This window comes from Mauremys mutica, chromosome 10, assembly GCF_020497125.1.
Source record: "Mauremys mutica isolate MM-2020 ecotype Southern chromosome 10, ASM2049712v1, whole genome shotgun sequence".
Taxonomy (NCBI): Eukaryota; Metazoa; Chordata; order Testudines; family Geoemydidae; genus Mauremys; species Mauremys mutica.
The window spans coordinates 41276310-41303579 of record NC_059081.1 but is presented as its reverse complement, the minus strand read 5'-3'; the positions used below and the strand labels follow the sequence as shown (position 1 = coordinate 41303579).

Sequence of the window (27270 nt, the reverse complement as noted above, 5' to 3'; positions counted from 1 at the left end):
ATTAATGGACAGGCTGTGCCCACTTTGGAGGCCAGGTTGCAGGACCGCAATGCCCCAAAGAAAGCTCTGGGAGGATTCTGTCTCAGAAGACACAATATTTCCCCAGCTCCCTGCCATGCAGGAGGTGTGCATATATAGTATTATTCCTTTGGATGGTGCAGACTGATTACCACTATGCAGCTGTCCAGCTCTTCCTCTCACTTTTGGATTAGTTTACTCTGCAGAGGCACGGGACAGCTACTTCCCCTGACCCTTGTTCAGGGGGTATGAAGGCTCTTTTCATTCTTCCAACCTCTTACCACCCACAATCTTGCCCTACGTGACTTGTCTAAAGTCAAATAGGTCATCCATGGAACAACCAGGAATAAAAGCCAGGTCTCTCTACTCTCAATTCCGTGCCTTCACCGCAAAAGAATATTGCCCTCTAAAACTAAGAACCTAATGCCACAACCCCACTCTGTACAAAGGCCCACAATTTCAAAAGGGTTTACTAATTAGGGATGCCTCCATTTTGTCCCCCCAAATTTATGGACACACTTGAAAATTTTGGCCCAATTGTAGCCTAAAGTTTGGCCTCCTATACTGTTCTTTAGAGTTGCAGACAGGCCTGGGTTCCCCTCCCAGCCACTGGGAAGTGGCACAGGACCTAGAGGTGGAATGGAAGACTGTCTAAGGTGGCATTCTGACAGCTTGTCTGGTGAGACTTTAATACCCTGGAAGGAGGGCCAGGCCAGAAGGCTGAGTCAAGAAGAGGGAGCACTGAGTCATGAAGAAAGAGAAGGACCACAGTGTGAGCAAGTGAAGACAGGGGGTGCCATACACAGTGAAAGCTGATTTCCCAGACCTAGCCACCTAGCTACATCTGCAGTGAGTGGAGCCCTTTACAGTGCTGCAGCCGGACCTCCTTTCAAAACACAGTCTTCAAAATATGGCTGAAATGGAAGTGATGGATACGGCTTGTGGTTGGCCCTCTAGTGACAGGTGAATTTCACCTTTCAGGGGCATTAAACAGAAAACTTTTGGTTTATACTTTGAACAACAGGATTTTACCTGACTATGCATCTATGGTTTCTTCAGACTTAAAATTTATTCTTAATCATCTGTATCTTGTGTTAAGAATTTTTGTGGCCTATGGTGCAAAGCACTCCGTGGAGTTGAATGAACAGATATGTCAATAACATTTTATCTCTTTGGCTTCCTGAACCAGTCTGCAGCCATAGAAGTTCAACTATATCTAGAGGGGAAACCAGCTGATGTTTTATACTGCTTCCACATGACAGTTCACAATGATTGTGATCAGTTTTGCTTGTTACCAGCTTTCTGGAGGGCAAAGTGAATGGAAATTCAGTGATAAAAAAGGATCGCTGAACACAGGGGCAGCTCTAGACATTTCGCCGCCCCAAGCACGGCGTCATTCAGCGGGAGGTCCACCGAAGCCGTGGGACCAGTGGACCCTCCACAGGCATGCTGCCGGAGGCACCCTGCCTGCTGCCCTCCCGGCGACTGGCAGAGCGCCCCCTGTGGCATGCCGCCCCAAGCACACGCTTGGCATGCTGGGGCCTGGAGCCGCCCCGGCTGAACAAAATCACTACAAAAAATGCCAGTTCCATGAAGTGGAACTGTTCAGTGCTGACAGTTCCATGTTGCACGTCAGCCAGCATTTGTGTATGGTAATAATTACAGTCTGAATAATGTTAATGTAAGTTCAGTTCAGGGCTGTTGTGGGCACCTCACTCAGGAAGGAGGTAAAGAGCTCCTCTGGGCACCATCTGCCTCAACCCAATGGAGGTGTGAGGCTTGTCAAGACTGGAGATAGGCGGAGCTGTAAAAGGAAGGATCCCTGCTCAGTCCAGTGTGGCACTCTGAAGAAGTAGGATTACAACTCAAATATCCCTGGTCCCTGAAAGTAGGGGTTGCTGATTGGGGAAACAGCTTGAGCGCCCTGGGCTATATCTACACTACATCTTATGTCGACATAACTTATGTTGCTCAAAGGTGTGAATAAATCACCCCCCTGAGCAACATAAATATCACTGACATAAGCGCTGGTATGGACAGCACAATGTTGGTGGGAGAAGTTCTGCCATGACATAGCTTCTGCTGCTCGCAGGGGCTGGAGTAGTTAATCCGATGGGCGAACTCTCTCCCATCAGCTATATTAGAGAGCTTACAGCTGCGCAGCTCCATCAGTGCAACTGCGTTGCTGTAAACTCTCTAGTGTATCCATCTCTTGGTTGCCCAGGCCCTCTCAGAAAGGAGAAGGGGTGTGGTTTTGTTTGGTTGTTTTTTTTTTCCCCTTTGGCTTCCCAAAGGCCTAGGACTCTGCTTTTTGTGGGCTGTGGAAGCATGCTGACTCTTTGTATGGACTATTTTAACTCCCCCTTTCCCCTGCCCCCTCCAGGAGGGCAGGTGCCCTGAACCGCACAGCTGAAGGGCTGAGCCCTGAACTCGGAAACAGAAGCTGTCAAAACACTTAAAGGGAAGATTTGAGAGATACAGACTACTACAGCTGCAAGCAAGGATATTCTGAGTATGTTTACATAGGGTTGGTGATCTATGGTGTAGTTGGAAAATTGGAAGAGATGATTCCAATAACAGGCTTTGGGAAATATGAGATAAAATTCCCGGTGGATTTAAGCTGTTACAGTTTTCTGTAGTATGGCAAATTTTTAATGGAAAACTCAGGGCACACATTAAAATACTGCATGTTAGCGCACTAATACACTTTTTAAAGGCCCTATTGGAAATTCATCCACTAGGAGACAGTCTGAGGCTATGAGAACTCTTTTTACAAAGGTCTGTTTAAATTAAGCTTGAACAGAGGTCCCAGAGGTAAATAACAATGGCTACTCTGACTCCTCCTAAAAGCAATAACTGAGGCACACGTAAAATATAATATCAGCTGTTATGTCTTAACAGGGACTAAAAGCAACATTTAACAAGTGTTGTGTAATGGCAGGTTTGATGTTAAGATCAAACAGCTTGTGAATGCATTTTTGAAAAACATTCTAGAATGGGTATCATGACATAAATTGCACAATACTCAGGAGACTGTAGGAAGGTTTTACTAACAGATGAAAAGACATGGTGTTTGAGAACAAAGAGCACAATCTGAGTATAGAGGAGCTATAAGATCAACTGAGCGAAGATAGGGAGAAATGTCAACGTTTTAAAGACAAATATAAAATGCAAACTCTGGGTTGCTAATAAGTAAACTTCAGGCTTGTATTAGAAGTCTATGACTGGAACTTAAATTTACCTGCTGCTTTTAACACAGAGGGTCAGCAGTAATCTGGGACTCATATCCTCCACAGCCAAGACTCACAATGATTACATTACTATTGCATGGTATTAAAGTTCTGTATTAGCCAGCCTTCCGTGTAAGCTCAGTTATTTAAGGTGATATAAGAAAGCATGGAGTGGTCCCTTTGTCGCCAGCGTAAACTGTGTATTCTCACCAAAGAAGGAAAGCCATGTAAAAGGGAAACAATGAACACTAAACATATGATCCCAAAATTGGTAGTGACAGATGTGTTTGAGGATTATTATTATCAGAATGACATCTAGTACTTCTAACGGGCTAAATGGATTCTGATGTTCAAGTGAGAATTCAGTTAAAGGATAATAATAGGAGATAATAATAAGTAGTGTGGTTTAGAGATTAAGGCAGAGTACCGAGAGAGAGATTTGGGTACTGGTCCCAGTTTTGCTATGGAACGCCTTATATGATCTTCAGCAAATCACTTAACCCCTTAATTGCTCTATATCTAAAATGCAGTTAATAATATCTGCTTGCAAGGGATATTGGGAGACTAAATTCACTGATATTTGTGACGTGCCTTGAGATCCTCAGAATGAGAATTGCTTAACAGAAATACAACGTATTAGTTTATTACATTAAGTTGCCTGTTTCTGTAGCATAACACTTTCAGGGCTAATATAGCGCTCTGATATTCAACTGTTGTTAAAAGAAGCAAAGGCAGGCTCCTGTGCGGCACATATAGAAAGACCAACACAGACAGGGTTAGCCAGTGCTGTAATTTGGAGCAGCCAGGAGTTGCTTTAGAGCACTCTCCCCCTTGTCAATAGGCCGCTCCGCAGCTGGCAGCGGTGGACAGTCCAGACTCGTGTCAGAAGCAGCTAGCCCATTTTTAGTGCATTAGCTCAGTCAAAGCTAGAAAGATGTACATTTGCCCTAAGCTGTAAATTGCACCTCTACCTGCAGTGTAGGTGTGTTTGCGGGGCTCTCCTCCTGCTTCTGAAATACCCGCTTCAGTCTCCTAACAGGGCTTCTGTGGCTGAACTATGCAGTGCCTATACTTGGGGAATTCTACCTTGGGTGGCTGATGATCTTTTTTGCTGCTGCCACAGCAGTCTGCAGGGGCTATAGCAGAGGCAAGAACCCCTCCCAAAAAGTTGGATGGATCTAAGACACCCTGGGCCAAATTCTTCCTGGTGTAATACTATACTTTATGATGGAATAACTTCCAGATGAATTTATCCCCCTATTTCTAGAGTGTGTTTGGAAGATTCCAGCTTGTGCTTGAAATTGAAAGTCCTGAGATCAGTATTATTTATTGGTTTCTGCCAGCTCATACCAACAGAATCAAAATTTGCATGGGAGATCATTAAACAATATATGGTGTTATTAAATAGTAATGGTGGGCCTGATCCTTGAACTCCAAAATACCAACTGAATTGATCCCTAACTTACAAATACAACACAAGGGCCAAGTTCTGCCCTCAGGGTGAAATTCATTCCCATGCGTGGGGCCAGCACAAGGTCTATGCACAACTTTAGATCCACATAAGCCCTACTGTGGAGCAATGTTGGGTTTGTCTGCGCATGTCTGTGGGTTACACATCCACTCTCTGCTCTGTGATCCTTAGCAGAAATTTACTGAGATGATCATATCTACTTTATGCCTGAAAGTCTGGAGTCCCAGGTTTCCAGGCAGCAGGGAACAAGCCCTCCGTGTGCATGAGGCCCTTACTTCAGAATGGCTCATTCATTGCTTCAGTTTCAATAACCACTTCATAGCCCCGTACTTTGGATCATTTGTGTGAAAGTATGTAATTTGCATTAAAGAGATGCTGCCAAGACACTGGCTTTATACTGTTTCACACTCCTGGAGAGAATTATTAATATAACAGCACACAGATAAAAAGACAAAGAAAAAAATTCTGATTGGTTTACACAGGGTTTGTTGTTGTTTGTATAGAATCTTCTTTAGTGCATGTTTATGGCTATGCCACATTACAGATCCGTCCATTAACATCTCAGGCCCCTAAAATGGACTTAGAGTTCATATTGGGAAGAGCAGAGTGAAAGAAAACCGAGACCTTTTCCTTGGACCCAATACATTTCCTTTGCCCTGTTCGCTTCGTTATTGCTGCTCTGAATTAAAGCAGCCTGAAGTAGCCCCTGCCAGCCATGGGGATTAGGGTACAGAGCAGGAAGATAGGATGTAGCCAGCTTTGCTCCCCATATTGGCTCAGCTGAACCCTAGGATCAGGGCTAAGGACTTCAGATGAAGGACAGATCAGCAACATTATCATTATATTACTGTGCAGCTGATGAAAGTGCAAGTAGATCTTGACTATTTATTTATTTATTTATTTATTTGGTAGGGTGTTTTTCTAGTTGCTGACATTGAGCCTGTCTCACCTTTGTGGAACAATAAATATCAACATCAATAGTTCACGTGAATTTGAAGGAGAATGTGATCAGTGGTTCACTTCTTGGACATAAAAGAGGACCATTCTGAGTACAGCCTCAAAGAGTGAGAAGAGTTGGATAAAGAAATTAGTATAATGAAACAAGCAACAAGTCCACAGTGAGCTACCACCACCTATGATGCCAAGAAAGACTGAGAAATGCTTCACATTATGTTGACTGTAAGGGCTTGTCTATGGGGGGTTGTGAACTGGTTCAAACTGAGTTAATCTGCTTGTAAAATGCTAACACACACAATGCAATGCATCACAGTGCATTAACTTCACATTTACCATGAACGCTGGAGTCCTCATGCAAACTGGACTTATATTGGCTGAAAGTTGAATTACGTTGGTCTGTTGTTCATGTGCATGCAACAGCTGCCTCCAAAGGCTATTCCACACAACTTGTGGTTGACCATTACTAAACTGTCTCTGTGCCTGTGTGCCCTCTTCTGGTGTCAAGTTCCCAGAAGGCAGCCTTCCTGTTTAAAAGCTGGCACACAGCCGTATTATGTCTATTTTCTCTTGGGTTCAAGTGTAACTGCTTTCTTGTGATACTACAGCAATTCTACACCACAAACCCCACACCATGCCTTGTGTTGCTGCTTGGAGCCATTCTGAGACCCTGAATCTCATTACCTTTTTGGGAGAAATGTCAGTGCCGGAAGCTCTTGTGGCCAGCCACCATAATAAAGACCTGTTAGTGGAAACTGCAAAACAGATGTCCATGGGTTGCCTACCAGTACCAGATAAAGAGCAAGAAGCTCAGAAGGGTCTACATTAAAATGAAGGATGCAAGGAAAACATTGGGCAGGAGACACGTGACCTGCCTCTCTTATGAAGAATTGGACAGGATTTTACACAATTATACAACTACCTGATCCAGATAGTTTGTGGATCCTGCTGCTGGTTCTGCATTCTCCACCTAAAGATAACAACCAATACTCATCGGAGGATGAGTGGGACGGGGCCAGAGAAGAGCTGTCTCAGAGCCAGGATCTGTTTGGGATTCAGGACTCTGACACAGACCAGGTTGAAAACCAACCCAATTCCAGCAAGCACCCCAGGCCAGGACCAAAGTAAAAGATCCTCTGAAGGGAACTTCAGCAGGTAAGTACCTATCTTTTCAATTTATTATTTATTATTGTGTTAACTACACTAGCTTCTGTTCCAGGTGAGCCATGGCTGCAGCCATTTTACACGAATGTGAGCTAGAAGCTTTTCTGTGTCTCCAGCCTTTGCCTCCCTCTGCCCATACTTTCTACTCAGCCCTCCTATCCATGTTCCCAAGATAGCAGCCGTTCTGCCTGGCCTCCATTACATGCTACAGCCCTGACCATTGGCCATTCTTAGGCCCACACCACGGAGTCAGACCCATCTACCCATTTTCCTTTCTTTTCTGCTTTCCTCAGCTGTCCTGCCCAGTGAACCCATTCCCCACCAGCACCATTCACTGCTCCAAAATGGCAGCCAACAGCATAGCACTGCTACAGCCTCTACACCACCCACTCCTGTGGCAGATTCAAATAACGAAAACATTTATTTGCTCAAAAATGAATGGTTTATTGAGACAGCAGCTACAGGAAAAGAAGTCTGGTTAGGGTTCATAGTTTATATGAGGTATAAATACATATTTTATGCCCAATACAGGTACAAAAAGTACTGCTCCCCACTGAGATACTGCAACATGCATTCTACCATACAATCATTGTAGGACCCTATCAATATTTCCCTGCACTTTTTCCATGTCTGCAGGGGAGATAAAGCAGAACTTAAGACTGAGAAATTGCTCAGCTTTGGTTCTCACATTATAGGGGATAACCGTGTGGTCCTTTCCCCCAGTATAGCCTGCAAGTCCCTTCCACTCCTGGAGCATGTCTGGGGAGACCATCTTGGTGAATAACTTCATAGCATATCTCGCTGTTTTGCCCTTGCCTTTTTGAATAAGGCCATTCTCTGACTCCTAATCACTTGCCTCAATATTACATCATCCAGTCAGGACAGCTTACAGGAGATGTAGAGGGGATTACTATCCAGATAGCCCCCAATGCCCACCATAACCCCTCCAACACCAATGCACAAAGAAAATTGCAAAACGGGACTATACGGGGAACATAATTTCCCTCCTCTAGCACAGTGGCAAGGCAAGATAGCATATACTTATACACACAAAAATCCCAATGCACCCAGTACCTTCCCCACACACTCCCCATCTACCATGTCTGAGGTGCCCCAAAGACCGGGAAGAATCTCAGGGAGTTAAAGTCACTAGTACTTATTAAAGAAATGCTACACGGTCTATCTAGAAAATGAACAATAACCCCCCTGTTTGTTTGGGGTTTTTTTGCACATAACCCATAGCCACAGCATCTGCAATGGCCAGACAATCAAGGGCAGGGCCTTTATCAGTGGCAGAGGGCCTGGCCAATGTGATGGGGGTGGGGGGGGACAAAAAAAGGAAGACTCGGGATGAGATGTTTTCAGAACTCATCGGAGTCCCTTAAAAAAATTCAAAATTGGGTGAGAGGCTGTGATGGGTTGGGTCACAGAGACTCTCTTGGGACTGCCACATGATGTGTTAAGACTACCTGTGAATCCGTTTTCCCTGGCAGCCTGCCTTGTTCAGCCAGACATGCAAGTCTGCTCCAACACAGACCCAGGGTCCGAACCATGTCCCCCAGAAACTGCAGACTTAACTGAAAACAGTTTAATTGCTTCTGTCTCTAGCACCCAGGTCCTCTAGGTCTCCTGTTGTGTTTTATGTCTGATTTGTGTTACTTGACCATTTATAATGCAAGATGATTGGGGAAGTGATCATTCTTCTGTGTCTTGTACACTGATGGGTACACCAATGTCAATTACAAAATAATTAATTTGTAGCTTAATAGATTTTAAGGTCAGAAGGAACCATTAGATCTAGTCTGACCTCTTGTATAACATAGGCCATTGTATTTCACCTAGTTCTCCCTATCTGGGCTCAATAACTTGTCTGACTAATGTACATCTTCCAGTAAAGAATCCCCTTAATTTGAAGACAAGAGGTAGGGAAACCACCGCTTCCCTTGGTGGTTTGTTCCAATGGTTAATCACTTTCACTGTTAAAAATGGTGCCTTGTTTCTAATTTAAATTTGTCAGGCTTTAACTTCCAGCCTTTGCATCTTGCTTTGCCTTTCTCCACTAAAGAGCCCTTTATTACCCAGTATTTTCTCCCCAGAATGATACTTTTACACTGTAGTCAAGTCACCTCTCAATCTTTTCCATAAGCTAAACAGTTTGAGCCCTTTAAGTCTTTCACTGTATTTTTTGCAGCCCTTGGATCATTTGTGTGGTTCTTTTCTGTATCCTAATTTTTTCAGTATATTTTTTTAAAATGCAGACACCAGCACTGTATGCAGGTACTGGTATCGGTCTCACTAAGGTGGTGAACAGAGGTAAAATCACCTCCCTACTGCTACTCCCCTGTATATCCCATCCCAGGATCACATTAGCCCTTTTGATCACAACATTGCATTGGAAGCTTATGATGAGCTACTTGTCTAATATGACCTCTAAATCCTTTTCAGGATCACTGCTTTCCAGTCCCTCATTCAGTTGGTATGGACCTGCATTATTTGTTCCTAGATTATCATAGTTAAGTACTAACAGACAACTTCATTTTTTTCTTGGAAGTCTTAGTTCTGTTTTGCATTAGTGTTTTTACTAAGATAAAACTTCTCCACTTTTTAGGGATGCCATTTTTTTGAGATGTAATTCCTTATATCCAGCATCAAGTCAACATATTCGTCCTGCACTTCAACAATAATCCTGCAAAGACCACCCAGCACTGTAATTTGGGGCTATGGGATAAAACATTGCGGGGAGCTGTCCCATCAAAATAATGGTTGTGGGTCCTTGGGAGCATTTCCACTGTGAAAGTAAGTGAGCATAAAAACTGATCCGAAACTTTTGGAGCAGTAAAAGGGGCAGCACTTCCGTGACTTGTGAAAGCGGCGGAAACAAAGGTGGTGCCACTGGAAATGGTTTCTCAAACGAAGTGCCAGGGGCCTAGCGCCCAGGAGCCCAGGCACGGCAGCGGGGAGATACTGTAGGCTCTTCCGGGCAGGGACCAGCTCCCGCTGCGGCTGTGGCGCCTGGCCCTCAGGCCCGGCTCCTCCAAGGGATTTCGGTGCCGAGCGGCCCTGGCGCCACGCTAGGATGGCGGGCGCGGGAAGAAAGCGGGACTCGGGGCAGGGCGCGCGCGGCCCGAGCGCGGGCGGCGGACGCTCCCCCGCGGAAGGGCGGAGCCGGGGCCGGCTCCGTCCCGCCCCTGCGGCGGGACCAATAAAGTTGCTACAAAGTGACCTTGGGCTGCAGCGTTTCCTCCCCCCCCCGCATCCGGGCGCTGCTCGCCCCCGCCGCGCCTGCGCACCGCGCCCCATTCAGTCCGCTCGACCTCTGCTGCTGCAGCCGGTAAGTGGGGGGAGCCGGGGGTCGCCGCCCCATCTGCCCCGCTCTACCCGGGCCTAACCGCTCTTGCTCCTTTCGCAGAGAGGCGGATTCCAGCGCCGAGGAGGCCCCGGGGACACAGCGCCAGCCCGCAGCCCTCTGCCATGTTCGCCTGCGTGAAGCTCGCCTCCTGCCCGGCCCTGGTGAGTGCCGCCGGCTGGGCTGGGTAGCCTGGACCCCCCCCCCCCCGGCTGCTGGCTTCCAGTCCGAGCTCCGGGACGTGGGGGGCGCAGCAGCTCCTCCGCGGGCTGCAGGCCGGTCCCACCCCGGAGGGCTTCTCCTGTCGGGGAGGGGGGATCGCGGTGCAACGAGTGAGCTGCTCCTGCTCCGGGGCCTGGCTCCCCCAGCCCCTTGCTGCAGGGCAAGTCCCCGCCCCTTCTCTGCAGCCTGGGGCCCCGCGGGGAGAGAGGCGGGTCCCTTCCCCCCCCCCCCCCGCCCCGAGAGCCAGGCGCTGCTCGTGAGGCCTAGCGCCCGCTCAGCCCCTTGCTGGAGGTCAAACTCTAGCTTGCCGCTTCCGCTGTGCGGGAGCCAGACTCCCCGCCCCTGCCGGGGATCCCTCGGCGCAGCCGGCGGCCTCTCCGCTATGCCGCGGACACGGGCCGGGTACGAGTCCGCCTGACCTTAGAGCGCTAGGAGCCCAAGGACACCAGCAGGCCGTACTGGAGACGGGTTCATTCATTCCTCGCTTGCTCGATTTAAGTCTGGGTGGTGTCTCTCAAAACGTACCAGTTCCTTCGTACAGAGTAGCTTGGGGTTTTTTAATGCATTGTAGTGGATTTTTATTATGGCTGCAAAACTCAAGTTTCTACTTTACGCTCATGTTTTAGAGCTAAGAAAAATAGTTACCCTTTTAAAATGAGATCTGAATTATTCTTGCAGCCCTCTGTATTTCACTGTTCAGCTTTAGGATGATGCTCACAAATGAGAAAGTCAGAAGCACTTGTTTTAATGATATAAACAAATGGCTAGCAACTTGAGTAGTGTTGGGTTACAAATGTTCAGTATCTTGCTTTCATTTCAGTTTCTGTGGGGTTATCTCACCCTTTGTTTGTATTGCTGTTACATATATCACACTTAAAACATTTGCTCTCAATATTACAGTGCTGTTTAGCAATGGCTCCAAATAATGGATTAGCATGAACCTAAGTACTTGACATAAAATAACCCATCACAGAAAAGGGGGCTGTGAGTTAGGGAATCAGATGATAAATGTAAGCTTTCTTCTTACCTTGCTTTGATATTGCTAGATGTGTCAATATCTGCACATCAGAAATGTCCACTGCCTTGACCTTAAGATGAAAGACTTAGTGAAGAGTGAAGTCTTTAATCTTACAAAAATCACTATTAAAAGTCAGTGCAGTTGTATAGAAATATGTTTGTGGTCAAATATGTCACTTTTTCTCTTACAGATCCGTGCAGGATCAAGAGTCTTGTACAGACCAATTTCTGCATCAGTGTTGTCTAGGCCAGAGGTCAGGACTGGAGAGGTACCTTATAAACTAAACTCTGTAGCTTCCTAAACTTTCTGGTGAGCCCAAGTATTCTCATCCCATTTTTTCAAATGTACTTTACTAACTAAAATATTGACTGTATGACAGATCAGTAAAGGGTCATCTATACATTTTTCTCCCAACAAAGCTACATTCCATTATGTTTGGCAAGTAACACAGAAGTCTGAACTTCTAGTTACAGGCTCTAGTAAACTCTATAACCACTCTCTGGTTTACTGTATTTGTAATAGAAGAACTACAGAATAACCCAAAACTTCAAAGTAGCTATAAAAGATCTGTTTGAGTCTGTATTTAAATGCTTTTCATGTTTGTTTCTCAGGGCAGCTCAACACTTAATGGAGCCCAGAATGCTGTCTTCCAAGTAGCACTTAGAGAGTTCCAGACCAGTGCTGTCAGCAGGGACATTGACACTGCTGCCAAATTTATTGGTGCTGGCGCTGCCACAGTAGGAGTGGCTGGTTCTGGTGCTGGTATCGGAACCGTCTTTGGTAGTCTAATCATTGGTTATGCCAGGTAATCCTTTTTTTAATATATATATCACTTAAGTTGCATGCAAACATATTTAATGATGAACTTGAAGATATATATTGGTAGCAAAGTCTTGATAAACTTCCACTAAAACAGTCAGTGTGTAGAATTGAAATAATGCCCCTAGAATAAGCCTTCTAACACAGGGGTGGGCAAACTTTTTTTGGCTTTAGAGACACATTGGGTTTTGTAAATTGTATGGAGGGCCAGTTAGGGGAGGGGGTCGTGGCCTGGCCCCCACCACCTATCTGTCCTCCCCCCCAGGACTCCTGCCCTATGCACCCCCCTGTTCCATGACGGAGGGGGGCCCCCCCAGGACCCCTGCCCCATACAACTCCCACCCCACTCCCCCAGGACCCCTGCCCCCATTCAACCCCCTATTCCCCCCCAAGACCACCCTGACCACTGAACTCCTCTGCCCAGCCCTTCTTCCCCGCCCCCCCCCCGGTGCTTCCTGCCCCCTTACTGTGCTGCCTGGAGCACCAGTGGCTGGCAGCACTACAGTTGTGCCACCTGGCTGGCTGCCTCCGCTGCACAGCACAGAGCACCAGGTCAGGCCAGGCTCTGCAGCTGTGCTGCCCCAGGAGCTCACAGCCCCGCCAGCAGTGCAGTGAGCTGAGGCTGCATGGGAGGGGGGACAGCAGGGGAGGGACCAGGGCTAGCCTCCCAGGCCAGGAGCTCAAGGGCCAGGCAGGATGTTCCCGCGGGCCGTAGTTTGCCCACCTCTGTTCTAACATGTTAACCTCTTGGAATATTAGGTAATGGCACACCAGGCCCAAGTGCTGAATTTCTAAGATTTCAGTATATGCAAATCTTACGTGACTTCTTAGGGCAAACCAACTACAGCTAAATCAGTGTTTCATGTTTAGTTCTTCAGTATTAGTTTCAACTCTGAGACTCCAAAACCTATCCTAGACTGAATATAACTTGGAAACATTTTGTAGGGGACAAACTGGATGGTGGATGTTAATATTTAACTTGAGACCCTGTGCCTCTTTTAACCCAATTATCAGGATTGTTCTTGAGATGTAAAATTCTTGCTACAGCCCTGTAATCAATCTTTTACTTAATGTTCTACTAAATGCAGTTTTATAAAATCACTGCAGTAACTACTTCCATGGCAACCAACTAATATCAGACAAGTGATTCCACTGTTGGAGCTTGAGAAGGGGAAACTCCTTTAAAGACGGAGAGATCGTAGTTCCCTGTGTTCATAATTTTGTTTCCCCTATTTCATTTGTTTAATTTCCATACAGTAGTATCTCAAATCTTACTACTGAGGAGACAGCAACTGGCACAGTCATGAAATGACTTGCTGTAGAGTTCCTGCTTTCTCCTCTTTCCCCCCCCCCCCCCCCAACAAAAATATTTGAACACCTTAACTTGTTTCCATTTATGAACTCTCTTCCGAAGTGTTAGCTTGGCACTAAAAGCCTGGTTTTATTTCCCATTCAGGAAACAAAAATATGCTTCTAACCAAACTAGTTACTTTGTCTCTTGAAACAACAACAAAAAAAGACTGTTTCAAGCTGATTTGTGCTGTTCTTGGTTGTGGTGGTGGGGTTTTTTTTGAGGGTGGGAGGCATGGGGGTGGAAGAGGGCAGGGAGGCCAATGTTGCAAAGTACTAATCCATAATTACTTTCTATTCTCTTCCTTCCACACTTCCTCAAGGATACTCAGTTGCAGTTTTGTAACACTAAGGGGGCTGATAAACCATCTAAGGCAGAAATCGTTGAGTAGTATAGGTTATCTGTAAGCTGCCTAAATATTACAAGGGCATTCAGACTAAATCTGGATGTATAACAAACTCAGGCCCCTAGGAATGCTCAGTTGTGTGCATTGCACACTAGTGGAATTAACCAGAGAAATCTTATGCAGTAGTTACCTACCAGCCTATGAACTCTCTCCATGTTGATATGTCTATCTACAAAGGCTCTCTTGGTTTTGCACTTGTATAGACAGGGCCTTCATGTTTGTAATCTTGTGCATGTGTAAAATGTCATACCCAAACGTATATATTAATATGCAATGTGTACACTTTAAATCTAGTCTTGACTTGCTCAGAAGTCACGATTGTATGGTGAACGCTGTTAACATTTGTGTGGGTTTACTGTGTTTTCCCTGCTATAGCAGAAAATCTGTAGCATGAAAGTTAATTTAAAATCCTTAACTGGCTCTGTCAGATGCATCAAACTACATTAGCATAAACTGTTAATTTGTATGTATATAAAACAATCTTATACCTGCACGTTCTCTTCTAGAAATCCCTCTCTGAAGCAGCAGCTGTTTTCATATGCTATCCTGGGATTCGCCCTGTCTGAAGCTATGGGTCTCTTTTGTCTGATGGTTGCTTTCTTGATCCTGTTTGCAATGTGAAGAGATCTGCTGTTCGTAATGTTAGCGTTAGTAAACTACAAATGTAATTGTATGTATTTTACTGAGGCTCCCAAAATGTTGGTGTCATGGAAACGAACATTATTTCCAAAGTCATTTCATTAAAGATAATAACTTTAACTGTTTGGCTGTCGCCTTCATTTTATTAATTTGAACAGTGTCTCTTGGTATGACTTTTTTTTGGGGGGGAAGGATGTTAGTTAATGTGAAAAACTGTAAATGAGGCTTATACTGACCTGCAGTCACCACAAATTTCTCCTGATCCCAGTGAATTCACATGGAGTATAGAACCCTGAAACTAAAACTTAATGGCATTCCGTTTGAAGTTATGATGCACATCAAGGGCTTTCTCTACGTAGTCACTGCATATGTCAATTTTAATTTGTAGTTTTGATGCATTTGTCATCTTTCTGGTTAAAGACCCCTAAAATAGCCTCTCTAAGGCTACTGGTGACCTTAGGTATATGAAATACTAATGGCTTTTGGAATAACATTCAGAACCACAATTAAACTTTTAGACCTTTCTCCTCTATTAACCATTTTGTTTCCTGTTCCCATGTTCTATTCCAATACTGCTGAACTAGATGATGTGTTCCATAGCACCTTTCATCTAAGGATCAAAATTGGGGTAGTCAACAGGCAGATCAGAAACATCTGCAAGTCCAGGTTTGAACAGACCCTGAAATCTCTTTACTTATTTTCTCTGGTGTCTGGAATTTGACTGTACCTTGACCAAGAAATTTGGACCTTGATTAAAAAATAGACTACCCTGATCTAAATGCTCCACAAACTGGTAATGAATCCCATGGATCCAATGGATCCAGAAGCTTGACCTGTTTCAAACCTCATTGCTCAAAAGTGGTTCTGCAGACCACTCTTGATCAGTCGTGACCCGTGTCTCAGACTCTTTAAATATCAGTTTACAAACTAACTGGGTCAGAGTTGACTATTTGCAGGAAATCTTTAAAATACCAGGGTGTGTTGTTCTATAGTGATTCTGCTTTAAACAATATTAATGGGGCTGATGACCATATGCATTTTTGCTTGTCTAAACTACAGTGTACATGTGTCTGAATCAGCTTAAGAGATCACTTTCTCAAACTACACACATTCTTGGAGATCAGGACATGTAGTTGAAGTGTGGTGCTAACTTAATGCATATACTGGCTAGCTAACTTTGATTACTTAAAAGGGCTACCACCTGCTGTGACATAGAAGTAATTTGCATGGAAAGTACAGAAAATCCCAAAGAAGCTGGAGGGAGAGAGAGAGGGTTGGTTTTTTTTTTTTTGTAAAGTAGGCATAGCAATGTAACTTGAGCTGGTGTTAAATAAGCTGTACACTAAATCTTGTAGCTGTCTTAGACAATTATGTACATAACTCCACATTTTCTCTAACACATTTACAATAATTCAGTCCTAGCTGCCTTACTAGCACAATTGTAAAAGTTATGACTAGCTCTAAAAGAAAATTGAAAATTCCAGTCACCCTTCCACAGGGCAGCAATATTAAATAAATGCATAAGACCCTTTACCTCTCACAGAAGGTGTATTAGGTAGCAACAATCTGCTAAAGGCTTAGATGATCACAACTGCTTGTTCTAACCCCCTAGCAAGAAAAACATCACTAATGTTCATCTTAAACTCTCGGTCCCTGAAACTTCTACCTGTTGCAAGTAATTTAAAATAGAATTTCTTGGAGTTTTGTAACCTTAAAAGCGGCAGAGTCCTGTGGCACCTTATAGACTAACAGACATATTGGAGCATGAGCTTTCGTGGGTGAATACCCACTTCATCGGATGCAAGTGGGTATTCACCCACGAAAGCTCATGCTGCAATACGTCTGTTAGTCTATAAGGTGCCACAGGACTGTGTCGCTTTTACAGATCCAGACTAACACAGCTACCCATCTGATACTTGTAACCTTAAGTTTACTTCCAACCAAGTACGTTCCATTATTCTCCCTACTTAGTCATCTGTCTTGCTGCTGCAAAACATTTAAACATTGAGCAGGCAGTAGAAAATCCTTTGACATTCAGAAAGACTATTGTTTAAACATATCCCCAATATAAAAGACAAATTGAACATTTGTAATTTCAGTATTGAAATAAATATTTTTTTCACTGTTAATAGATGCTCAAGAGCAAAAAGCTGCCACTGTAACTTGTATGGGTTTTTGTATGTGCATGTTCTCCTTCAATATCCTATCTTAAAACCTTTGTTAAGCCTGCAGGCATCTTAGTATTGAGTGTAATTAACTGTTTCAAGTACACAGTAAATGAGCCTTCCCTACACACCACTTAAGAGGTTAATGTAAGTAGACCTAATCAGTCACCTATCTTCTGCAAGCTGGAAGAGGCTTGGGGAGGGGATACCACACAAGCTTTAGGAATCAACACCAACCTTCCCTCTCACCCGCTTATGGTGATGAGAAAAAGTGCCTGTATGGTGGCTTCTCCCAAGCCTTACATGGTTTGGGGATGGTGGTAGAGGGAGGCTAAAAGGTTTCTGCAGGCTACTGAGAGCTCTCTGACATAATCCTATGGTGGGAAATAGGAGCTAGCTACTGTCTGAAGCTGCCAACAAGCCAAAATGTAGTTTTTGAAAAATCTTGTGTGGCAACTTTAAACTAAATCCTATTGTTCTTATTCCTTAGATATTAAACAGGGGAGTTCAATGAACCATCATCTATGTTATTTGCCATTTGGACTGTGATAATGCCGGGTTTGTGAGTGGTGGGGGGGGCATTGTGGTTAGGAACCCAATATGGCAGGGATTGTACAAACGCATAACAAAACCAGACTTGCCCATTAGAAGAATTGTTGAGATTTTTGGGGATGTCAAATCATGTACCTAACTGATCTCAAATAAATCCAACCTTTCCCATAAAGATAATCTACCATCTTAAGACCAATATTTCATTGTTTTTGATTTATAGAGGGAGGGGGTGCAAAATTCAGGTTATAATGTCAACTTGAGTGCAAATTTAAAGGGACACTTGTCAAGCTGATTTTTTTTTTTTAATAGAGTACTCTTGAAAAAAATAGGGCCTTAAGAGGTTGTTTTTAACAAGGGGTTTTCTTCATGATTTGTATTGCAGTAGCTAGTAGCTCTGGTCATAGATTAGGACCTCATTGTGCTAGGCACTTTACACACAGGAAAAAAAACAACAGGCCTGGCTCTGCTGTTAATATTTAGAAGGGTCTTTTTGGTGGACCCATATGCAACATTACCAAAGATGCTTGCAGACACTCCTCCACCATCACCTACTCTTTTATCTATGTATGTGTCTGTTTGTAGCCTCTGCAATGTCAATTTACTGATAAATACTCTTGCAAAGCTCTGAAAATGTGCTGTCAACCAAACAGAGAAACTGATTATATAACTAATGAGAGAGAAAAGATGGGGGAAGTAATATCTTTTATTGGCCCAACATCTGCTGGTGAAAGACGAGTGTTTGAGCTTACTCAGAGCTCTTCTTCAAGTCTGGGAAAAGTACTCATAGTGTCAAGTCTACATACAAGGTGGAACAGATTGTTTAGCATATGTAGTTAACACATGTAATAGACCACTGAAGGGAAAGTGGGGAGGACTGGCTGGACTGGACAAATGTGTTTTGGGCAGTCCAGCCAGCATTACGAAGTTGAAAAGATGTGCAGAACATTAACAGGTGTAAGCAAGAATATAACTGCAAAATATTGAAGCAAAGAGCAAAATATACTGAAAATATTGATGTGCACTGTTACATCTAATGGAACTGTACATCTTCAAGATACGAGTTTGTTCCCGTGCATAGGAATAGGGGCAGAACACCGCAGCTACTGCTGATGGTGTGTAGTGCTATGGCTCATTGACTTGCTCTCCGACTCCCACACCTAGAATTGTACATATGCTGGAAGATATGGTGCGATGGAAGTGAAGTGATGGGACTGGACATGTGGGTTGGGCAGTAGAGCTTGGAATTGACTGGCTCATAATCCCTAACAGTCTCTCAGATGTCCCTTTGAAATGCCATGTCTTGCTCCCTCATCTCCCTATCATGGCAAAGACACTGTGTCACCATCTTTTCAGCCAGAGTTCACATCTCCTCTGTCACTAGGTTCTCCTTTTTTTCACTTTGGAGCCCTCCTGCTGTTGCTGAACTCCATTTTGTGATGCTGGTCTTACTGCCTGGAGAGTATCAGCTCTTCTGTTGTTGGGCTCTCAGGCTGTATAGCCGTTAGCTCACAGAGAGCAGTCTCTTAGGTGTCCTCTCCTCGCTCACTACAGCCGAGCCTCTCTTGAAAGTTCTTAAACAAACAAAAAGTCTGAGTCCCAATGTAGTTTTACATCCTTCCTGTGTAATTTGGAAAAAGAAATTGTAACTTTTATCTCATGCCATTCCATTCACTACCTTGCTGTGATTGCTAGCTTCTGCCAGATTCCAAGCTTGGTTCCTAGAAAAAAAAAATGGTGAGTACCACAACCTTCCCATTAAGCAAAATGTTCACTGAAATAGGGGAGACTTCTTGAGAGGTGGGTGAGGAGATCAGTCCTGATGAAGCAGCAGCATTGGTGATTATTTCAAGCGTGGTCTAAGCTGCTGTGTGTCTGAATTAGCTGGGGGTTCGTCAAGCTTGGTATTGAGTGAGGAAAAGACAGGCAGGACCAGGGTAACACTAAAAAGCCAAGTGGCTGCGTTTATTTAGGGGATAATTACAACTTGGGCTGGGGGAGTAGGCAACTTTGGCTGGGATGGTATCAAAAGTACAAACACACCCCAAAACACAGTAATAATACACTTTATACTGCTCACCACACCACACCAAATAGGCAGACACACCAATCACACAGATAGGAATCGGGTTCGTCAGGGCGATGCCCGGTGCAAACACAGAAAAGAGACCCACGGGCCACTGCCTCGGCCACCCTTGCTTTCACACAGAGGGTAAACCCAGAGTGTGGTGCGGCTGCAGCTGGGCAGATTCCACTCACTCAGACCGCGGGGACTGGACCCCCTTGGTCAGCTACCCTCTAAGTAGAGGCAGCTCCCAAGTTAAACACACACACACACTGGACACAGACAGAGCAGTGATTCAAACACATAAAGCAGTTGGCAATTAACAATTTAATAACAGCTAGAACTATTATACAAGCTAGCTAAGCAATTGTGCAATTCTGAGCTCACTAATACAATCCTGATATCCTGAGTAGATATTTGGTACCAAGTTAGGGAGGGGAACAAATAAAAGGCTAGATAAGCTAACTGTCAGATATCAAAAAGCAAATACCGCACTCCAGGCGCAGCTGACCAGCAGAACAGACACCAGAAGCATGACGAGCAGACAGGGATCGGGTCCAAACGACAACGAATCCAAACGATACGACACGAGTGCACTTTACCGGGAGGAGACCCTGGCCCGAACGAGTGATCAGGTCCTTCAGCTAACACGCGGATGCTCCACACAAATTTTGGGGGGAAACCTAGTTTTATAGAAGGGTCTCACTCCCTCGTGTCAGCATCTGATTGGCTCCCTGGTCCCTCCTCCCTTCAGGTTTCGAGCTGTTGCCACCCCACGTCGGAAGGCTTTGCACACGGCACACTGGAGTTGACGAGTAAACAAACCTGACCCTTAGATGACTGGGTCCAAAAAAGAGCAGGAAAATGAGTCTCTGGGCAGAATTAACCTGACCTCCAGACGACCGACCCAAAAAAAACAGGTTGCTGGGCAGAATCAGGCCTCCACACACAGAACTAGCCTGACCTTTAGATGGCCCAGCAGGAGAGAAAAAAAACAAAAACACAGGAGAGCATACACAGCTAGTGTTGCTGGGCAGGATTGAGTCTCTGCCCTCTCTTATACAACAGGAACCTGGTCCAAAATGGAGGCTGCCTTGTCCTTTTAACAGGACAAGATGGCCATGGACCGACAAGTGGCCATACATAGCCATAACTATGAATCGGATTGCGACACTGTGGAGTTAGGTGATATGGTCCTGTTAGAGATCCCGGTCTGGAAGGGGAGAGCAGATATTCCAGGGCTCGGACTGGAGACCTTCTGATTGTGCAAGGGAAATCTTTCTGTGTCTTGTAGTAGCTGAACTTCAAAATGGCGAGAGGGGATTTGTGAGCTACGGGGGAGGCAAAGGGAGGCCTGCCTTGCACAGGTATAGTGGAACTCTGACTTTACAATAACAATAATGGTTGTGCCCACATTACCTGGCTGAGATGCTATATCCTCCACTAGTTCTTCCATGAAAGGCTCCTCTACTCTACTGTGCTCACTGGAGTTTGGTTTACCAAAGAAATCCTGGAATTTGGGACCAAGGTCTTCTCCAGGCTGGCTGTTCACAACCAAGGGGGTGGCTTCTGTGTCTTTACAGACATCCACGTTGCAAGCTTGCACCCATCCTGACATCACAGATGAGCGTAGGCTGAAATGAGAACTGCACACAGGATGATGCTTAGAACACCACCCAGCGCCTCATAAAATGGGCAGCTCTCAGATGGCATGGGGCTTGGAACTGTTATTCTTGACCCTCCAACCTTGAGCCCATTCATCTTCTCCCTGCTCCACTGTCCGGTCCAGTTGATCCCATGATTGGCCAACAGTTTTGGGGCTATGGCATCTTACAGGTGGGCAGTTCTCACTCAAGGTCAAAGGTCAACCAAGGTTTTAGTATCATCCTTTGGCCAGGTGGCAGTATGCCTGGCAAGCATTTTTCTCACTGCTGTGTTGGAGACCAGAGATGACAAAAGTTGAAGGTACTTCTAACAGTGTAGGTCCAAAGATGCTGAGTAGAATTATAGGAAGGTAGCCAACTTCCAGGTTGGTGACAGAGCACAGGTAGATGGTAAGATAGAGCATAGGATTCGGTGCTCTGAGGACTTCTGGAAAGGGATTGGTGGACCATTATTGATTGTTGTGACCGGTCGTAGCTGCACATTTTCACTGCAGACATTTAAAGTTAGCAAAAAGCAGCAAGCTAACATGTGGCTTAGCCCATACCAAAAAACATTGCCAAAACCGTATGGCAAGATTATGATATAACTGGAGGGTGATGGCGTCTGACTATGGAGTGTGTTAACAAGAAAACTAGTGATTCACAACAAGTTAATTCTCTAGAGAAGACAAAGCCCAGGTTACAGTGTGGAGCACGACCACTACCTTTTGGCCAACAAGTGAAAAAACTTGGAGCAATGCTGAGTGATCACATCATACATTTAATGACTAAAGCTTAGCTGTCACAGCCAGTCAAGAAAGCATGGAATATATAAATTAAAGAATTTTAAAGTTTTTCTAGTTCTAATTCAGGAAATTTCCTTGCCTTTGAATAGTTAAGATTAATATGAGGATTAGGCCTGCACATGAAGGAATGTAAAGCCTTATCTGAATTTTCTTAAGGTATAATGAAGTTATTACTTAATTTGGTACTGTAGATCCCTACCAGTTTTGAAGTGTATTTTTTTACATCATTATCATATGTCAGGATATAATCTATACATTTGTTTTATTTAGTCATTCATAACTAATTGTAACAACCATGCCATTGGAAATAAAGGCTCTGCACATTGTTTTATGGTTTAACAAATGACTGCAACTTTTATTAGTTTATTAAAAAACCTGCAATAAGAATATTTATATAACCAAAAGCATGCCCTCCTTTCTATCCATCAATAAAAGTTGAACAATGCAACCCTTTTGCTCTCCAGCCACAACAGGCTCAGAACCAAATTGGATACAAGTTACTCTTCCAGATAACATTGGGATTTGGTCCAGACTAAAATTCTCAAATCTGATTTGTCAAGAGGTATGCCTACCTCTCTGCTCAATGTTAAAGTACATCTCCTCATCCAAATGTTCACCAGATAACATGGCCTTACTCCTGCCTCTGTACAGGAGCTTAGGATAACATCTGGGCATAATTATGCACTATAATTTCAATTGACCACCTGCCAAGTAATCCTGAATTACTCCAATCAGCTCTTAATATGAGATAATTTCTGACTTTGGATCTCTTATCCACTCTGAATAGCCTTCATCTTAACAAGACCTACTCTGTTCCTTTGCAACAGACCAGTCTTGCCTAAATGAATGACACCTATGAGAAAGGCCCAGTCCAGTCACAAGGAAATACACTGTTGGCATCAGCTGGATACAAAAAACATGAATACCTTGTCAACAAACAACTGGTAAAGCACTCCAAAACCAAGGCCAATGAAAGCAATAACTTTTTTTTTAAATGAGAACAAACTGATAGCCAAGAAACGACCATCCTCATAGAGAAAAAGGGTGATTAGGCGACCTGGATGAATGAAGGATATTTACTTTACAGATTTTCCCATTTGCACACTTCTGTGGCACAGTCTTGGCTCCCTGATCCATCTAATGTCTCCTGGAAAACCAGAGTCAGAATCACAGCCCTATCTGCCCACTTAAGAATCCTAGCTGGTGGGACCCAACTTGACTGGCCCCAGAAGCACCAAAAGACTTGACTTTACCCTGAACACTCAAAAAATGCAGTCACAAGTGATGATTTAAAAACTGATTATATTCAGAATCATTAGCTCAAATATTCTGAAGAGCAGACAGCAAGGGCCACACCATCTCAACTGTGATTGGACAGCAAGGATTTATCCAACGGGCTTTGATAATGTTCATCCCTCTAGGAGCTTGAGTACCTGAAAACTCTTACACAGGTTGCGGAAACAGAGACAGGCACAAAATGAAATGCCAATCTGGTGGGACAATACTATAGATAGTGATAGAGTCTTCACTGTACTGACTTTACTGAAAACTGCATCACCTGCTCTTCTGCAATGGACCACAACAGGAGAAAATCTGGTGGCACTCTGAACACCATGAACTCAGAAAACCTGTTTTGTCGATTGTTCTAGTCCTAGCTATAATCTCTCTCTCATTTGGTAACTGACAAAGAGGCAGTTAATAGAGACCTTCATTGCTTTTACTCAGAGATTGCTCTGCTTTCTCCCCAGCCAGATCTAGGCCACTATAATGGCTATATAGCATATGGTGGAGTGGGATATATTGGGGTTTAGCACTAGCAGTTCTTGTTCCTCATCTTGTCCTTGCTGCTTTGTTTTGTCTGTTCTTGCATCCAGTCCCCCGCAGTTTCTGGGCCAATTTGAGACTAAGGAAAGGTAGGGAACTGCATGACTAGCCTTGTAGCCCAGAGTTCTCTCATCACATTTAGGCAACCAGTGCTGCAAGCCATGTGGTGCTAGCAGCCGGTAGCTGGTACATTTTAAAATGTAGCACCTCAGAAATTGGTACTATGTGAGAGTGGTATAATTGGAACAGGTGTGTTGGAATAATTTGTATAGTGAGGGTTCTGAGAGCCATTGAACCAAACTGTAAACCCTGTATAAGATAGAAACCACTTCCAGCCAGCGGGTGTGTCAGCACCCCCAGCACCTATTAGTTGGAAAGTATAAAATCCCCATTGTCCCCTACTCTTAAGCCTTTCAAGCCCTATGTGCAATCAAGAATTATTTTACATTTTTATAAAGCTCCTACATATATATTATAACCTGTATCCCACATGATCTCAAAGTACTTTACAAAGTACAAAGGTTGTTTGCAGTGTCGTGTTAGGCCCAGGATATTAGAGAGAGATAAAGTGAGTGAGGTAATATCTTTTACCAGACCAACTTCTGTTGGTGAGAGAGACAATGTTTTTGAGTTTACAAAGATGTCACTTCACCAGCCATTGTGTAAAGCCCAGCAACATGGTTCTGGAGAGTAAGTGAAGAATGCTACATTTAATTGAAAATTAAGGGGAAATTTAGCAAGACAAAGTAGAATTACTGAGGATGCAGTTTGGTTGTGACACTCAAGCTACTTTTGCAGATGTATAACTGGATCTTTAATTATCATTAATTTGTATTACCATAGCCCCTAAGAGCCCGTCATGGACCTGGACCCCGTTGTGCTGCTAGGCATTGTACACAGAACAAAATGATGGTCCCTGCCCCAAAGACAATGTAAATTAAATTACCACAAAAGGATCAGCCTGTCGGTTTTAAATTTCATCTAAAGAGCACTTTCTTCAACCATTCCCCCCATTATTTTCAGTACCAACCATTCGACACTCGCTAACTAAACCAGCGACTGCTCTGAAGAGGGTCCCCTTCCACCCGCTTTACTTCGCGGGCTCTGCTTAGCTTACACCACCTACCAGCGTCCTTCCCTGCGCTTCCCGCGCCGCTACCTTGTTATTTACCACTTCCGGCCACACAGACACTCCTGGGCTCCATCTTCCAAGCCAATCAGAGCCCTGCTCTATGGCTCCTTCAACAGCGCCCCGTGGATCACGTGACCCCTTTTCCTCGGCCGGGGGGATGTCAGTGAGTTATCGCGAGAAGGGACGGAAGCCTGTTGGGGACCCGGCCTTTAATGTGCGGTTCGACCCGTCTGCCCGGGGTGAGTTTGTAAACAGAGCGCGGCGAGGGGGAGCCCGGCAGCGCCTCCGGGGCGTTGTAGTGGGGTTTGTGCGCGGCGGCGCCTCAGCCGTAGCGGGCGGGTGAAGGGGGCGGGGCGGCCTGGGCGAGGTGGGGGTGCCCGGGAGGCATTAACATGGCGTCGCCGCTCTCCACAGAGGCCCCCGCCCCCAACGCGGCCTGTGGCCCCCGCTGCCCGTAGAGCCGCGGGGTTCGGTCCGGAGCCAGCGCGGAGGAGACCGTTACCCGCCCCCGAGGTAGGCTAGTCCCCGCGCCTGGCCAGGGCGAGGCTCCTTTCCCGGAAGCGGGCTGCCCTGACAGGTCCAGCAGGTTCCCACCCCGTCCCTGGGGGCGGGGGGGCTGATGGGTGCAGCGAGGCCCGCCCCTCCCCCCGCTGCTGAGGGGGCCGAGCCTGCCGCTCTTCGCCTGCGCCTGCCCCGGGTAGGGCGGAGGGAGATGGAAGACCCCAGGTGCCCCTGAGCAGCTGCCAAGAGGGGAGGGCAGAGCTGTTCTGCCGTAGGGGGGGCTGCGTGGCCTGTGTCTGTTTCCGTCCTGGCCTGGGTTGTGGTGGTCTGCTTGGTGAGTGGGAGCTGGACACTCTGTTGCCAATTGTGTGTTTTTCCTTTAGGGTCCTCTCAATAGCTATAGCCTCTTACCTACTTGTGGCCCACCAAGAAGACGTTTTATGTGAGGCAGCACTGGTGTTCAGACATTCAAAGCATGATGGTTATATTCTAGGGCTTGAAAATCTTCCCAGATGTGACCCTCTCTTGCCTCAGGATTAAGTTTGCTAATTGGAGGTAGGGACTTCATGTGCTGCCACCTCCCGCCACCTATTTAATTTACATTGCAACCTCTTGATTTTCCCCCAACTTATAATGTAATTCTGGTCTTGCAAATAAAATCAGTTGAGATACTCCTATCTCACATGTATTCTGGTTGCCTTGTCTCCATCCATCCCCCAAATAAATTGTTTGTTGTTTCAAAAAATAAAGACATTTTGATCTCTTTCTTTGACCCCACAATTAATGGGTTTATGGGTCCCCCCCATTAACTAGTAAATTCTAGGCTGTCCGCTTCTCCAAATAAATGAATTCTGGGCTTTTTGTTTTCTCCCTTCCATCCTCTACTCCCCTTAGCAAAATCTTTGTTAAAATCTCCCATATATCCAAGTGAGTAAATTTGGATTTTATTTCCTCTATTGCCCCAAGCTATCTTTGAGTGCAAGAGTTTAATAGGACTAAAACAAAGAAAAATAGCCTCTTATGTGGCTACTGAGAATATCCACACTTACATTAAATATAAATTATCATGCTTTAGAGCAGTGGTTTTCAAGCCCATGGTCCCCTGAGGGTGGGGGGGTGAGGGGGCACAGACTATGTCTAAAATTTCCAAAGGGATCTGCACCTCCATTTGAAAGTTTTTAGGAGTCTGCAAATGAAAAAAATGGTGAAAACTACTGCCTTAGAGTATAAGACAGCCGCTAGCAAATGGGGTGAGGACAAAAATCCCCTATGGACAGGTTATTCCATAATTGTCAAATGCAGGATTTCTTGAACCTTTCTCTGAAGTATTGGTAGTGGCTATTATCGGAGGCCCCAATACGGAAAACACATATGCATATGCTTAAGTTTACTACTAGTGATAGCCCCATTGATTTAAAACAAATGTGTGCAGAACTGGGGCTAAAATGAGGATGTTCGATTAGGTAGAACACTGCTCTGATCTGGTAGTTATAACATCTACTAAAACACCATTGTGAAAATAACACTTAGCATTTATATAGCATATTACAGATTCAAAGGGCCTCATTGCAATGTGTGAAGTTTAAAAAAACAAAAAATACACTAAACTTTACTGGGGTTCCTTGTTACATTAAAGGTTATTGACAAATTTAAATTAATAATGAAAATGCATTTTTTGGAGGGTTGGGTGGGCAACTTATCATTTTATATTTGGGTATTTAAAGTTGTACATTAATATTTTGATCTTCACTGCACACTCAATATCTTTATCATGATTTGGAGGTCAGTAAGCCTAATTTTGTTGGTATATCTGTATTCTTACTAGGAATTTTTGTAGCCATACAGATTTTGCCATATATCCTTTTTTCTACTCCAAAATTATGTCTTATTTGATTGCGTTAAATCTTTTGGGTTCACTGCTGCTCCCAGACCTGTATAACCTAATCT

General features: G+C 44.7%; 2 protein-coding genes across 3 annotated transcripts in view; both read left to right on the top strand.

The window, feature by feature from the left end:
• Positions 1-10026: 10026 nt before the first annotated feature.
• Positions 10027-14758, top strand: ATP5MC3 (ATP synthase membrane subunit c locus 3). Its single transcript, XM_044978399.1, has 5 exons — positions 10027-10168; positions 10247-10347; positions 11614-11691; positions 12035-12228; positions 14506-14758. Exons 2-5 carry the CDS (start codon positions 10309-10311, stop codon positions 14618-14620), a joined length of 426 nt encoding a protein of 141 aa, XP_044834334.1. The 5' UTR covers positions 10027-10168; positions 10247-10308; the 3' UTR covers positions 14621-14758.
• A 10204-nt stretch (positions 14759-24962) lies between these two features.
• ATF2 (activating transcription factor 2) overlaps positions 24963-27270 on the top strand; it is a 98111-nt gene continuing 95803 nt past the window's right edge. For both annotated transcript variants that reach the window (XM_044978396.1, XM_044978397.1), the window contains exon 1: positions 24963-25061. The gene's annotated coding sequence lies outside the window, so the exon portion shown is untranslated. The remainder of the gene's footprint in view (positions 25062-27270) is intronic.

Excerpts from the sequence above, each read along its gene's own strand:
- ATP5MC3 (XM_044978399.1), top strand. The coding sequence starts at position 10,309 with ATGTTCGCCTGCGTGAAGCTCGCCTCCTGCCCGGCCCTG. Across the intron at positions 10,348-11,613 it reads TCGCCTCCTGCCCGGCCCTG|ATCCGTGCAGGATCAAGAGT; the intron begins GTGAGTGCCGCC and ends TTTCTCTTACAG. Across the intron at positions 11,692-12,034 it reads CAGAGGTCAGGACTGGAGAG|GGCAGCTCAACACTTAATGG; the intron begins GTACCTTATAAA and ends TTTGTTTCTCAG.